This window comes from Lontra canadensis, unplaced genomic scaffold (genome assembly GCF_010015895.1).
Source record: "Lontra canadensis isolate GAN:19392208 unplaced genomic scaffold, GSC_riverotter_1.0 scaffold371, whole genome shotgun sequence".
NCBI classification, from domain to species: Eukaryota; Metazoa; Chordata; class Mammalia; order Carnivora; family Mustelidae; genus Lontra; species Lontra canadensis.
In genome coordinates, this window is record NW_022631365.1 from 60618 (window position 1) to 76520 (window position 15903).

Genomic DNA, 15903 nt, shown 5'->3' on the forward strand with positions numbered 1-15903 from the left:
CACCCAGCTCGCTCATCTATATCCATCTGCAAGACGATAGCTGCTGCTCCAGGGGAGATGAGTCAAAACACGCAACAGCAAGGTGTGCAGAAGCCTGGCTGTGGAGGGTGAAGCTCCGTGTGGCCTACTGGTCTCCAAAGGGCGGCACCCTGGGGCCAGGGAGTAGCCCCACCAGCATGAGGCCGCCCAGAACCGCCCCCTGCCCTGGGCTGCCCCACACAGCTGCTGGGTGCCCACTGTACCTGCCAGGAGTATTTCCGGGACATCAAAAGGCAGTGGCATTAGCTTTCCTAAGCAATGGGAAAATAAACACCTCCTCAACCTGTTGCTCCCATTCTATTTTGCAACACAGAAATGACTGCTTTCAACTCGAGCCAAAAATGATCTCCTGAGTCATGAGGGCTACTTTCTGAGCGATGCCCTTACTCTGTGCCTGTCCTAACAGGAAAAACGACCCGGGGAGAGTCAGCCAGCCTCTCGGGGGGCCTAGCCCCAGGCACATGCTACAGCCATCAAGAAATAAAATAAATAATGAAGCTGAACAAGGAACAGATTTGCTTTTCAAAAGGTCATTTTGAAAAGAATCTAAAGATGAAATTTTCAAAATCCACAAAATTGAAGGCAGTTAAAACTATTATGTAGTCAATCTTGTGCAAGGTGAATGTTTCTGAAATACTGGTCTGCTGAATTCTCAAGTTTCATATTCTTCAGGTTTGGTAGTTAACCGGTTTTCTCAAAGTCTTTTATAATGAGATTTTATGATTAAAAAATGTATTTAACTCGTTTTCTTAAAAAAAAAAATCAGAATCTTCTTGAAGAGTCCTGGCTTCTGAAGAAGCCTGTCAGGAGTGCAGTTGCCGGAGGGCGGCGTACCCATAGACACCATCTGGAGACAGGATTTTCGGCAGTTCCACACAGGAGGTGACTTGTTTGGCATCTGTTCCCTTTCAGTCCATCAGGACACCGCAAGCAGGAGAGGTCGCAGCAGACACTGCTTTTGGGTATCCAGAGAGTCCCCAGGTGTGACCGGCAGAAGCTCTCTCAGGAATCCTGATTCATGATTTCCCTCCCGCCTGCAACGTGGCTATCTGCTGACATCCAGCTCGCCCCTGCCTTACAGAACGGTGGGATCCAAAAATGCCAGGCATTCTGAGTTACAGAGTTTCCTTAGATTTGTCCTTTGGTAGGGAATTTCGGGTGGGGCGGTGGGGAGGCGACAGGTAACACTCCGTCACCTTGCACACACAGCCACCTTCTCAGACAGGTGACCCCATCAACAATGAGTCACCAAGGCTGTGACAAAGGACCTGAGAGATGATGGACTTAGTGGTGGCAGCAGGGAAAGGAGAGGGAGGAGTCTCAGATGTTGGCCGCTTAATTATGACCGGAGAGCATTTCCACATCCCTCCCCTCAAAGTTGTCTGGGGTTGACTAGATGGAGAAGAGCTCTCTGAGTCAGCTCTGACCCGGCCTGTGTCTGCAATCGCCTGCTCATATCTTTTTATCTCCTTCATGACAAGGAGTCAAAGAAAGCTCGACTGAAAATCCCTTCGCTGTAAAATTGAGGGCATCGTCAAATAACTGTGAAGTCAATATTTAGTGGTAGGTCCGTTTAAAATGTCACACTTTGGAAATGTCTTAATGTGGCCCTTGGGAAGCAGGCGGAAGAGTGCCTGGGTGCGGGCTATTACCTCGTCAGCCCGTATCTCCGCTGAGACCAGCTTAAGAGTGGGCTATTTTGCTCTGTCCTACGTGTGCTGGGGGTGATGGGGGGGCCGGGGGCGTTGCAGAGCCAGGAAAGGAAAGAAGACAGGAGAGAAGAGAAAAAGAAGAGATACATACGGTTATTAAGGATCCTTGAAAGCCCAACTTCCTTTGTTTTGTTAGTTGTTTACATCTCCCTTCCCCTCACCCCCTCATCTTTCCTGTTGTTTAGTTTCTGGTGAGGCCAGTGAGCTGCCCTGGAAAAAGGGGAATCTGAGACTATAGCTAGGGAGGCTGGAGGGGAGGCCGTGGGGCAGATAGGGTGCCCTGGCATGGGTCCAAGGAGGTTTATGTTCCTTTGACAGATTCACCGTGCCTCAGTTTCCCCACCCTAGAGGTGGTAAGGTCAGTCCCCTCCTGCCCCACATGGCACGTTTCTGACAAACCCACCTGAGGTCTACGCTCAGAGTGGAAAATTATCAAGAGCCGATGGTGCCAGGTGTGTGGGATCCCCCTCCAGAACATGAAGAGATAAGAAGGATGGGTGTGGGGGTCAGAGGGAACAAGATGGCTGGGCTGAGGCTCATTTATGAAGTTTGGGTGCGTCAGGCGGTACCGTCTCTGGGCTAATGCGGAGACCTCTCGGTCCCCTACCCTAGTGCCTTCTCCTCACTCACCACCAGCAGAGCCTTCTGGATCATAACACTGATGCTTTTCAACACCCAAGTTAATTAAGGCTTCTTAGCAAGGAAGCTCTATTTCCTCCAAATTCAGCTTCAGAATGCTCTAGAAATTCCCATCACTCCTTCTGGGTCTTTGACATTATATTTCATAAAAATCTCAAACTAGTTTCCATGAAGCCTGTCCAGCAAATCCACATGTGAGCCCCGCAAGGGAAATCATTCTCCCAACTTCTCCCCAGAGTTCCCAAAGATCATTCTGGTTTTTTTTTCCCCCCTTTCACATCATTCCATGCTTAAAAGCATCATCTAATGAGCAAATGCATATGGAGGCAATGCTCTGAGAGACACCCCGCAGTGACAGTCAGCTGATTAAAAGCAAAATGACAGATTTGTAACCAATGACACAATCTGGTGCCGAATGTTATTAGCACGTGCACGCACCCCACACTATGCTCTGTGCAACACGGCAAGAAACGGAAATTAGTTGAAATGGCTGGATCATGCAATTATTGGGAAAAGAAGCTGCGGGGGAGAATAAAAAAGGGTGAATACCTGTGCAGGTCATAGCTTCCTCCATCTTTATTTCCTGACATAGGAAAATACAAGAGTAATTTACGTTAGCTTTAGAACTCATAACACCATTCACTACGTAGTTTTCCATGCACAACGTCTAAATCCTAGAGAGAAACAGATTGTGTTAAATGCAGACAGGGCTGGAGTCCCACAGGACTTTTCTAGTAGACGGGTTCAAAATGAAGTTATAAATAAAAAGGTCTGAGATAAAAATGCAGAGGAGTTCATTTGAGACATGAGCGAAATGGGAAGGGAGGAGAGCCCGTTTAAGAGCAGGAAGAGAAGTCCTTCCAGTCTCAGTACAATGCTGGTTATTTTGAGACAAAACACTTGGGGGAAAAAAAAAGGGCCAATGGTCATCTCCCTGAGGAATTGTCTAGAAGGTGGAGAGGACTACTTTGGGCCGAACAGCAATCATGGGCTCTCCCCCACGCCCGGGTGTGTCATCCCATCAAGGGACTGTCAGACTTCTCTGGCAGTTCCGTCACCACCTGTAAGAGAGCTAGGTCTTTTGGGGGAGAAATGTCTGGGTGTCATATTTCTGTTGCTTCTAATAACTGCTTTAATTTCTAGGCCTTACTGGGCTTTTTTCCCCCCTCTCCTCTTCTTGGTGTATGGAGGGCTATGGTGTAAGGAAAAGCTCAAACAGAGAATCAAGGATATCTGGAAAGATTTGAGCTCAGTGGGGTTGTGACCAAAAGACCTCTTTTGCAAATCAGGATTGGACTTTTCTGCTGGCCATTCATCTGAGTAAGGTGTTAATGAAGAAGGATTGGCTGATGGCTGTGAGGTGACCCCCTCACAGGATTTATAATTTCCTAAGGGACCTTCAAAGCTTGAAAGCCTCAGGACCCTACAATGGTGGAAATGACCGGTTGTGGACATTGATCCTCTGGGGATGGGCACTCCCCCCTTCCCGGTCACATGACCCAGGACTGGCTGTTGCATACAAGGGGTTCCTGCAAAGTGTTCCCCCTGCCTGGGCACCCTGCACTTTGCCCTTTTGGGGTTGGCGGGCCCTACTGACACGCACGCCCTTGCCAATGCCAGCTCCTTCTCCTTCCTTCCGTGGACCGCTGGAATTTATAGTTCTACCAGAATTAAGAGGAAATCGTATTACCATCAACTAGGAAAGGGCGGGGACAGACTGAAAAGATCTGCAGCTCTATGAAACAAAGCGATAATTAAGTTTAACACAGCAGCCCAGAGAGGGGACATCTGGCTGATTCCATATGGGCCCTCCAACGCTGTTAGAGCCCCAGAGAGTGCATTACTTAAGTATCTCTGGTTTCAGAGGGAAAATCCTGGGAAAAGAAATCTAATTCCCCGTGTTCCAGGCAGGGATTCCCCTGGGGCAGCTCCCAGCTGTGGGATAGGCAGAAACAAGGCACTGGGTGTTTCCGTCCAAATTCACCTAAAAATTTGAGGATATCCCAGTTTGCCTTGAGTCTGTATTATGTCTGTTGACAGCAAGAACAGATAAATCCCCCAAGCTTTCAACCCACCTGCCCCAGCGGATGCTTCGTTCAGGAGGATTCACTAGGAGAACCGATGTGTGCGAGAAACTAGAATGAAACGCTCACCCAATCTTTGGGCGCATTAGCTGTTTCATTAATGCTCTCAGAGGTAAACTTAGAGAACACATTATATTTGGAATTGCCTGGCAAGCCTCCCGTATAAGTATCCCAAACTCTCTGCGTCTATGCCTGGAGACACTTCACAGGCAGAAAACCCAACAACACAAAGAATTTCCCAGAAAATACAGGAAAAAAAAAAAAAAAACCCTTATTCCCCTCTTACCAACTTCTGGGCCCTTCGGTCTTGGGTTGCACTGCTTGTACCCTTGACAGCTCCTGAGCTCCATGAGTTGTACGTGCAGCTGATTCAAAATACCCCGCTCCACCGTGTGCACGGTGTTGGTGAGCTGCGGACGAAGAGGCCAGGACGGGAGGGGTAAGCTCAGGTTCCGGCTAGTTTACTGTCAACAGCTGTTATCCCACGAAAACATACTGACTTACCTGATAAGGATCTGTATTCATATCAAAATACTCCAAAAAGCCAGTGGCGAACTCACAGAAAAGAAAATTATGCGTCTCGTTGACAGTCCGCAAACACCAGTAGGTGTTGTTGTTAGAACTCGTGCAGGCACAGAATGATCCCACTGTTGGTAAACACAGAACAGTGAAATGAAAAGAATGAAACAACAACAATGAAAATGGAGGCAGGCTAGTCATTCTAACATTTCCTTATCTTTATACTGCAAGGGGCACATTTTCTGTCTTGTAACTATTATGTGGTTGGATGTTAAAAAAAATTATACTTTCCCCCTCCCTAAACAATTTGCCGTGGGAACAGGTGGAAAATGGGGAAAACAGTGGCCATCTATGATCGTGAATATAGACTTCAGGCCAACGTGAAGTTTTCGGTACGTTCATTTGCCCTCCACCGTCAGGCAGTGGTTTCTGAAATAAGGGTGAGCGAATGGAGAATGGGGTTATTTTTATCTTTTACTGGTTATTTAAGATCTTCTCTTAAAAAAGGAAAAAAAAGTTACATAGTACAGAGAAGGACGTTGTGCCCTTGCTTGTTCTCTGCATCATGATCACACTCACAAATGGTACGCAGAAAGGGGATTATTTTGATCATTGTAGACAACTTTTTTTTTTTTAAGATTTATTTATTTGAGAGAGAGAGCATGCACTCACGCATGCATGGGTGGAGGGGAAGAGGGAGAGAGAGAGAATCTCAAGCAGACTCCCAGCTCGGTGCAGACCCCAACTTGGGTTCAGTCTCACGACCCAGAGATCATGACCTGAGCTGAAACCAAGAGTGGGGTGCTTAACTAACTGCGTCACCCAGGTGCCCCAACAATTTTTAACATGAAACAGGCTATGACTATGAACACGTTACGTACCACGCAGAGGTTCACTGGTTAACTGGTGGAAAGTATGCAAAACAGATGTCAAATTAAAACAAAACAAAACAAACTACTTGGTCTTCTTTTATAGAAAGGCAGTTTCCAAATTTGTTGACCTTTCTTACAATGATAATTGCATTTTAAAAATCTGCTGTCCAGCAAATATTTTTTTTGGGATAGGTACACTTAATGAGCATTCACTGTCCATTATGTACTTTGCATTTATTAACTCATTTAATCTTTTTTTTTAAAGATTTATTTATTTATTTATTTGAGGGAGAGAGTGAGCATGAGAGGGGGGAGGGTCAGAGGGAGAAGCAGACTCCCTGATGAGCAAGGAGACCGATGAGGGACTCGATCCCAGGACACTGGGATCATGACCTGAGTTAAAGGCAGATGCTTAACTGACTGAGCCATGCAGGTGTCCCTAGAGGGGATACTCCTACGACTACATACTACTTAACCCCCATCCAGTATCTTTTTTTTTTTTTTTTAAGATTCTATTTATTTGAGAAAGAGAGAGGGAGAAGCAGACTTCCTGCTGATCAGAGAGCCCAACCTGGGGCTCCATCCCAGGACTCTGGGATCACAACCTGAACTGAAGGCAGATGCTTAACCAATTGAGCCACTCAGGCACCTCCCCCCACCCCCCCAGCATCCAATATTAAACACACTATCTCCTCAAGCTGAAAAAGAGGTTTTAAACAACGAATGAGAAATGATTTTTCCCCAATTTTATTTTAATAGACTTTTTAGGGCATAAAAAGGTTCACAACAAAACTGAGCAGAAGGCACAGAGAATTTCTGGAGAGAACCCCATCCCCATGATGCCCAACCTTCCCCACCAGCAACATCCCTCACAACAGTGGTGCATCTGTGACAACTGATGAACCGACATTGACATGTCATCACCCAAGGTCCATAGTCTGCATTAGGGTTCGCTCTTGGTGTTGTGTGTTCTATGGGCTTTGACCAATGTATAATGCCATGTACCCACTAGTCTAGTGTCACACAAAGCAGTTTCCCTGCCCTAAATGTCCCCCTTGTTCCATCTATTCATCCTTGCCCCGCAGAAACGATTTTTCAGGCTGCTGTGCCTCTGGTGCCCCAGCCTGGATCTTGGTGGAGGACGGACCCCTGCAACCTGAATGACCCTCAGAGATCCTCACACCCCAGTTTAGGGAACGAGAGTAAACATTAAATGCTATGAGTCTAAGACTTCACTTGGCCTCAATATGGCTGGAAATGAAAATGCAAACTTAGACACTGAAATAAAAAAGCATCAAAATGGAAAGATAAAACAAAAATCCTCAGAGATAGGACCGGGTTCTGGGGTTCCTGGGGTCTCCAAATCCTACTTTGAGAAACATTGACCCAGGTGGTTCCTGGGCTCTTTTCAAGGAGAAGGTCTGCAGTGTTAGCTACTTCCCGGGATGGTACGCCTTCAATCAGATGATGTGTCACAAAAATTGAGGGCACTATTTCTAGATGACCTCTGTCAATACTGTGCCTAGGCCACTAAAGCATTGTAAGTGTGAATTTTAAAAGTTTACAATCGCTGGGGCACCTGGGTGACTCAGTTGGTTAAGTGTCCAGCTCTTGATTTTGGCTCAGGTCAAGATCTCAGGATCGTGAGTTTGAGTCCCGCATTGCCTCTGTGTTGGGTGTGGAGCCTGTTTAAGATTCTCTCTCTTCCTCTCCCTCTGCCCTCCTACTCCTCACTCCTGCTAGTGTGCCCTCTCTCCAAAAAAAAAAAAAAAAAAAAAAAAAGTGCACATTGTTATTATTCATATCATCAGCAATTCCATGTAAAACCATATATTTTCTAAAGTCCCTATTCTTCTGTGGGCATAGTGCTAGGTACTAAAGAGGACTGAGATTTCGAATAGAGACCCTACATTGAAGGGGTTTTCCCTTCCTTTTATTACACTTAGAATATGACATGAAATAAAACAGAAATAAAATGTATTCAAGGCAAGACTGTCCATCCATTTAGCTATTTGGTAACAGATATGACTAAACCCAGCCTTACTGGGTAGGAACTCTGCCTAGAGGTGGGCAGTATGTGAAGTAACACCATCAGGAGACACACCCAGGGCGAGCATGGTATTTTCAAATAAAATATGGAAACTAAAAGTTTTCTATGAAAATAAAATATTATACAACTTGAAAAAAAATAAAATATGGAAACTGATTTCCAAAGAAAATAGTAATTTTCGGCAAGATCATTCTAGTTGCCAGTACAGAAAATAATATGATGGTCTCCTCTTGAATCATTCTAGATCCCTGGTTTCAGGCTGCTGAAGCCCTCATTTTAGTAACTGTCGTGTGAGTCGGTGTCTCTCCGCACGGCGGCAGTTAGCAGCAACTCAGATGGTGTGACGGATGTGAACTGAACTTACTGTGGTCATCATGTGGCAACACACAGAAGTCAGGTCATTATGCCATACACCTTAAACTTGGAAGATGCTGTGTGTCAATTATAGCTCAATAAAACTGGGGAAAAGAATGACTTTTTTTTTTTTAAGATCTTATTTATTTATTTGACAGAGAGGGAGAGAGAGATCACAAGTAGCAGAGAAAGAAGGAAGCAGGCTCCCCGCCAAGCAGAGAGCCCGATGCGGGGCTCGATCCCAGGACCCTGAGATCATGACCTGAGCTGAAGGCAGAGGCTTAACCCACTGAACCACCCAGGAGCCCCAAGAATTACTTTTTAAAAAGATTTTATGTATTTTTTTAGAGAGCATGAGTGGGGGGGAGGGGCAGAGGGAGAGGGAGAGTCATGAGCAGACTCCATGCTGAGCGAGGAGCTCCATGTGGGGCTCGATCTCACGACCCTGAGATCATGACCTGAGCCAAAACCAAGAGTCAACACTTAACCAATAAAGCTGCCCAGGTGCCACAAAACTGGGGAATATATTTCTAAAAACCAAAAACCAAAAACCAAAAAAACCTGAAACCAAAACCATGCAACACTTACAGTTCCAGAATGGGGCCGTCTGCCAGTGGTTGTTGTCGTGGGTAAAGCAGGTGAGGCCAGGCAGGCTGCATTCCTCCCCCTTCCTCTGGCGTTTCTTCTCCTTCCTCTCCTTCTTCCTCCTGCGGTTCTCCTTGAAAAGCTGCAGTTTGCTGTCTACTTCCTGAGCAGCTTCCCTGTTCCAGTAGAAGGGATGCGTTTGGGATCAGAAAGGACTTGCCTGACTAAAAATATTATCGTCCTTATGAACCTCACACAAAGAGGCAGACACACAATAATGGATGACTTTTCTTTTTCACAGAGGACCTCGAACTATAATAGGCAAGAGTGAAGACAAACTCATTAAGTGACAACTCTCTTAGAATTTTACTGAGCTTGAAAGGATCAACATTTTCTTTCTTATTTACATGGAAACACTGGTGGAAAGGAATGTCAGTGTGAATCCATAGATCCCGCTGGCCACAGCATTTGGACAAATGGCTTAACTCCGTGGGGACTCGGGACTCATTGGCCATAAAGTCCATGGTTAGTGGGATTAGATGGCTTGGAAAGAATTTCCTTTTGCTATTATTTTGCTTTTTTTTTTTTTTTCCATAAAGCACTCAACTTTTGTTGAGGCTCAATCCTAAATCCCCTTCATGAGCACATTTTACTGTTATTTAAAAAAATGTGTATTTCTCCCAACTTTCAGAATTCAGCACAATTGCAGACCACTCTGTGGAACGCACCATCCTATTCAAGATGGTTCCATTTCCCAATCACTGTCCAGAGGAAGCAGTGCATAGAATAAAATCCAGGTACCACCTCACAGACGGTTGGAAAACACACTCAGAATTAGAGTAGAATTCCTTGTGGTTCCCCCTCAAAGGATTCCAAAAGCATCCCTGTGGTCTCTTGGCAAGGTATGGGCTTTGTTTCCAACTTCTTGGGCTCTGGGCCCTCCTGACTAAATCTGCTTGCTAGCGAGCAGCACTACGTGGAACATAGGGGCCCCTACTATGTTTCAGAAGTGCCCAGTGTACAGTCCTCCACTCCCAGCAAATGCAGAAAACAGAGACTCACTTACTTGAATGGGTGGAGATGACTCTTCACCTTCTCTTGCTTTTTTACACCTTTCTCTTTATTATAGTAGCTACGGGCAAGAAGATTGAAGAGTGAGTCTTCGTAGTCTCACATTCGATCAGACAGTTCATTTTATTGTATTTTTAAATATTTTATTTACTTATTTACTTGAAAGAGAGAGAGAGAGGGAAAGCTGAGCAGGAGGGAGGGGCAGAGAGAGAGAGGCAGGCTCCATGCTGAGCAAGGAGCCCAGCATGGGGCTTGATCCTGAGACCCTGGGATCATGACCGGAGCTGAAGACAATTGCTCAATCAACTGAGCCACCCAGGGGTCCCTTAAAAAAAAGAAAACAACAACAACAACAACAACAACAAAAAGCAGAAGTGAAAGAAAGTGGTTACTTTAACGATCTTAGCTTAATAGGGCCTTTTTATCCTTCGGCTTAGATTTATGACATATTTCATTTAACCTAAGGAGTTTAGGTCATTACAGTATATGGTAACAAATTCAATTTATAAAGCTTTCTATTGGCATAAGAGAGAAAGAAGCCCAGTTCTTATCCCTGGAGCTTGTGGAAACACACGTTTGGAAGCAAGACCGCCAGGGGGCTGCACTCACCTCTGTTTACCACAGGCACATTCCTCTGGTTTTCTCCTTTTTAGGTGTCCTCTCACTTCTCTTAAATTCTTAATTTTGTCTTGCAAGGCTTCAATCTGGAAGACACGTATTTGAACAATGACATCTGAAGATCAGGATTTCCTGCGCCGAGTGCCCCTCTTTTCACCTCGTTTTTTGTGTTCCATAATTCCGGCTATCCCCTGAGATGGTAATTAACTTAGAAACAAACTGGGCACAGAGTATGTCTACCACGATGTTCCCGCTGGTCATGATGATCACGACTAGATGATCTTCGGGTCCTCCCGCTGATGTTCCCACTGAGACAAACGTGAGCAGGTGCCTTGCTTACGACTGGATCATTTCCTCGAGGAGATTTCAACAGGTCCTCGAGCCAACCCCCACGGTTTCCTCACACCCTATTTTGTTTTCAGACAGGATGATCACTATATCCCCAGGGAAAGATAAATACTTCGCTACGCTATTTTTCACGTAGTTGTCATTGTAAAAAAAAAAAAATCATAAATAAAATAAATGAAGTGGACACACATGGAGCCCCACCGGCCGCCATGGAGCTGGTGCGCCGGGTTTGCCTTTGGACTACACCTTCCAATCACACAGCCGTGGCTAACCTCTTTATCAATGTACGCCTTGTGGTCCTTCCAGGCTCTGGCCGATTGATACAGTTCTCTCTCACAGTGGATTGTATCATTTGGGAGAATAAAGCACCTGCAAAAACAAACAAACCCAGAACATTAGAAATAGGTTTATAAGCTAATCTGCATTTAAAAAAAAACCCATTAGAAATAGCAAAGGGAACAACATTGTCTTCTAAACTCTTAATTTGGAGGCAAGCAGTAGTTTGAAGCTGAGCCATAGACAAGGATACGTGGGAATGTCTCCTGGACACCCGGGTGGGGAAAGGATGGTGTCAGAGAGAGACCCTTACTGAGATCCCCTTTTACAGCAACGTTCAGTATTCATGTCTGCAAGAACAGCGACCACCGGAAAACTCCAGATTTGAAAGCCTTGTCAACTACGTAGGAAACAGGCAGGTTTCCACAGTTATAATGGAAGCAAGTTGTCTGACTGAAGAAATGCAGAGTTAGAAGGGGTTATTATCCTATTCATTTTGTTACAAAGACCCTGCCTCAAGTACCTCATTCAGTTTGAAGCAAAGAAATAACCCTATGGCAGAGAAATATTGGGATAAGGGGTTGATCGGTACTGAAAGAGAAACAAATCCTGGTCTGAATCTCCTAGCATGTAATTCTAAACAACTACAGTTGACCTTGGAATGACATAGGCTGGAACAGCACAGGTTGACTTATAAGTAGTTTTTTTTTTTTTTTAAATGAGCACAATCCAGAGCTGTAAACATATTTTCTCCTCCCTCTTCCTTATGATTTTAACAACACTGTTTTCTCTAACTTATACTACGGTAAGAATATAGTATATGATACATATGAAATAAGTGTTAATTGACTGTTTATGTCATTGTTAAGGCTTCTGGTCAACTGTAAGCCACTAGCAGTTAAGTTTCTGGGGAGTCAAAAGTTATAAGTGGATTTTCAACTGTGGAATAGGGGGAGGGTCTGTGTTCCCAATCCCTGTCTTGTTCAAGGTCAACTGCACAGGCACGGGAAGACCAGTCCCAAAGATAAAAATCCTGCCAGAGCTCGTAATACCGGGCCTCCCCAAAGTGATAGAATGAGAAAGAAAAAAACCCTGGCTACTAAATTCAGAAAGAAAATTTTTCTCTCTCATGAGAGTAACGATTCTAGAAGGAAATGGAGAACCGAGGTGGTGCATTACAGCTGTGGGATAATCGTCTCCTTCCCTGTCTCTATGATTCCTGAGGCCCTCCCTGCCCTCTGGGATCCTCCCTGGTTAATTAGGTGTTTCGGCATCTTACCTCCATTCCCACCACATCCCACCTCTCCAGAAGCTTCTCCTGGACTCTCAGTCCTCCTTTGGGGTATGAATGTACAGCTCCTCTGAGCCTCTACAGTGCCAGTCTTGGTTTCCATCTGTTTCCTAGACTCCCATAAAGGTAACTGTTCAAGGGCAGAGATCCATGACTGCTAAGTTAAGATGTGATAGAACCGCTTTGGCTAAATTCCCAGCAGATCAGCCTTCATGTGAAACTGAACCGAAAGCATGTGTCCAAATGTATGACTGTTTGGACACCCCCTTGCTTCTTTAAACTCCAGTTGTTCTGTGGGCCAACCTCTGGACCCTGTACAGCCGAGCAATATCACTTTTTATGAAGAAGCAAAAGAGTGGGGTGCCTGGGTGGCTCAGTGGGTTAAGCCTCTGCCTTCGACTCAGGTCATGGTCTCAGGGTCCTGGGATCGAGTCCCACATTGGGGTCTCTGCTCAGTGGGGAGCCTGCTTCCCCACCCCCCCGCCTACCTCTCTGCCTATTTGTGATTTCTCTTTCTGTCAAATAAATAAAAATCTTTAATAATAATAAAAAAAAAAGAAGCAAGACAGTGATAATGGAGAGGGGAGGATGACTGGGAACTCAGCCCCTGAGAACACCTAAAGCCTTCCTACTTGTGAGTCACTCGGACAGTGGTGGGCAGGCCCAGGGCATTGTCTCTGTCTGCCAGCATTGCGTCCCCGTCGCCGGCAGCCTGGGGACCTCCAGGCCCCCTGTGGCCTTCATCGTGGCGCTTGGCAATGTTTCTGGGTCGTAACACTTGCAATTCCTCTTCTTCCAGGTTTATGTCATATATTTCGCCTTCAAATTCGACGGATAAGGAACGTGTTTGCCGAGTATGGACAAATCTGGGCTTGTACTCTGGAAATAAGGGAATACACATTAACATGGGCTCTTGTCTGGGCTTGGGCGCTGCATAGCAGTGGATGGATGGCACGCTCCCCTGGCCTTAGCCCTTCGTCCCTCCAGTGGAGAAGGGGGTGCGTCTAAGTTCCTTTCCACTCACAGCAAGCTGTGAACTTCCGTACTGCGTTTTCAACGTGAACTGCTAAGGCAGTTTGTTTGCATAAATCTCTATTCCCAATTATGGTATTAATCATAATACTGACTCTTATTGACTGGGCCTTTGCTATATATTATTCAGTTCATATTTATCTCTAATCCACAATCTTGGAAGACCTGTATTATTATAATAAATCCTTATATTAAGAAAAAACTTAATAGATTGCCAGAACAGACTCATAAATTTGGTGTGATGATTCTTACGGATGGGAAAACTGAAGCTCTGAATGCTGCTTACATTTTACAAGGGTATGGAGCCAAGAGCTGTGGGAGCCAGGGCTCTAATCTACCAGATTCTAAAGGCCACAGTCTTTCTACAACACTGGGCTGCTTTTACAAAAGGGTACATGTTCTTGACACCTTCTATTTGAAGGTGTCAAATAGATAAAAAAATAGAGAAAAATTAAATTTTGCAAATGCTTTTATCAGGCAGCTGACTTTTAATACCTGGCAGATGGAGGGCAATGCCAGGGGTAGGCCAGCATGGTTTCTGGTCTGTAGACGTGGTCAAGGCTCATAGTGTGCTAGACACAGGCTTTAATGCATAAACCTTGGCCCCTCCTTACCAGATGAACTTTGGCTCTGAGGGGACATACTCATGCGGCCCTCTTTCTCCAGCCTGCTGCTAAAATAGGAAAAAGAGAACACCCAGGCCATGGACTCAGAATGGCACTTGCCACAGGATCCCGCCATGATGGCAGTTTCCAGAGGAGGAAACGCCTCTGTGACAGTCAGCAGGGCACGGAGTGTGCTCATGAGCAACTCCTGTCCTCAAATAGGTGAGATTCTACATGGTTTGAAAGAACGGCCCCAGGCATCTCCATTTGTGTTCAACGTCGGACAAAATCAGTGTTCGTGGTCACTGCTGTGGAGGCTGCCCCTTCCGGCTTTCCGTTTGATATCTTTGTGTAAATGATTAAACCTGGCATTTTCTCTTAGGGAGGAAAAAAGATCTCTTAAATCAATCATTCTTAGCCTTTGGGTTAGGGATTCGTTTAAGAATATGTTGAAAGTTAGGGACATCCAGAAAAATGTGCACATATATACAGAATAGACTTATTATTTTGGATAAAATGTTAGAAGGCTCACGATCCCTTAAAATCCATCTGTGAGGTCTAGGATTAAAAAGCCAGCGCTAAGAGCCTCTATTGTTCTAGTGATTGATTTCCTAATTTACAATGAGGGGGACACCTGGCTGTCTCAGTCGGTAGAGCACACGACTCTTGATCTTGGGGTCGTGAGTTCAAACCCCACGTTGTGTGTATAGCCTACTTAAAACAACAACACAGAAAATGTATTTTACTCATTTCCAAACCAATATGGAAAAGAATTGCCACAGAAATGAGTCACTTTTCCTAATATGCCACTAGATGGCACTAGACTCTCATTCTTTTAGGGAAGGGTCCAGACTGGGTTTTCACATCTGTATAATCACAGGAATTTCATAGTTGCCTGATAGAATTTTTATAAAGAAAATGCTAGGCAGTGCTTTTCATGCTGAATTTGACTAGTTTGACCCTGCCAGTCAACCAGAACTAAAAAAAAAAAAAAAGATACTGTCCTACAACAGATGTACCTTTAAAAAAAGTATTTATATTTTTCTTATTAAATCTATAAGCAATGAAACTTCGAATTATTTTCCTCCTTTTTTTTTTTTAAGAACAGCTCAAGGCAGACAAATCAGGACATTAGTATTCATGTAAACTAAAACTGACCTAAACTATACCCTCTGCTCCTCCCCACACCTGTTACCCCTTTTTAGCTCTTTTAGGTGTGTGTATAGTTTGTGTCTAGTACTTTTACTGAATATATTTTCATTCTATGCTTAAGTTAAAATGTCCACAAACCCCAGATTTCAACTTAGCTTCGCTCTTCTAAACAGAACAATTCTTTGCTTTTGGCGCTAAACCTCTGAATGGATAAGATCTCAAACGTAGACGGAGCAAGCCTTTCTCGTCTCCCTGTTGTCCATCGGCAGAGCACTCTGCCTTCCCCTGAGAGGGCCCCCCGCGCGAAGCTTACTGGGGGTCCCCTGGTTTCTCAGGAACTGCCTTTGACTCTTCCTCTGGCTTCTGCCTCCACGATAGCTGGACTCTCCGCAGCTGCATTCTTTGTCCTTGTCCGGGAAGCCGCGAGCGTAGAGGTTCCGCGTGCTGTGCTGGACCGTTAGCAGGTCCCCGGATCCTTTACACTTGTGAATTCGAAGCTTGCCAGATGTGTCCTCAATGCACTGCCACTTCTGCAAAAGCCAATGTGAAAGCGGGTTACCCATCCCGCTCCAGGTGTTTCTGATTAAGGACGGCTGCCTTAGGTTTGGGGCAGCATGAGAAACCCCTTTAAGGAGAGCCAAGCAAGAAAGGCAAGC

General features: G+C 45.2%; 1 protein-coding gene across 1 annotated transcript in view; it reads right to left on the bottom strand.

Annotated features, from left to right (window-relative positions):
* LOC116862902 (extracellular sulfatase Sulf-1-like) overlaps window positions 1-15903 on the bottom strand; it is a gene marked incomplete at its 5' end in the record, with an annotated part of 71708 nt that overhangs the window by 13752 nt on the left and 42053 nt on the right. The window contains 8 exons of the mRNA XM_032850348.1: window positions 4761-4884; window positions 4979-5121; window positions 8858-9030; window positions 9921-9986; window positions 10535-10629; window positions 11164-11260; window positions 13091-13337; window positions 15561-15777. Of these exons, the coding sequence (XP_032706239.1) occupies window positions 4761-4884; window positions 4979-5121; window positions 8858-9030; window positions 9921-9986; window positions 10535-10629; window positions 11164-11260; window positions 13091-13337; window positions 15561-15777 (1162 nt within the window). The remainder of the gene's footprint in view (window positions 1-4760; window positions 4885-4978; window positions 5122-8857; window positions 9031-9920; window positions 9987-10534; window positions 10630-11163; window positions 11261-13090; window positions 13338-15560; window positions 15778-15903) is intronic.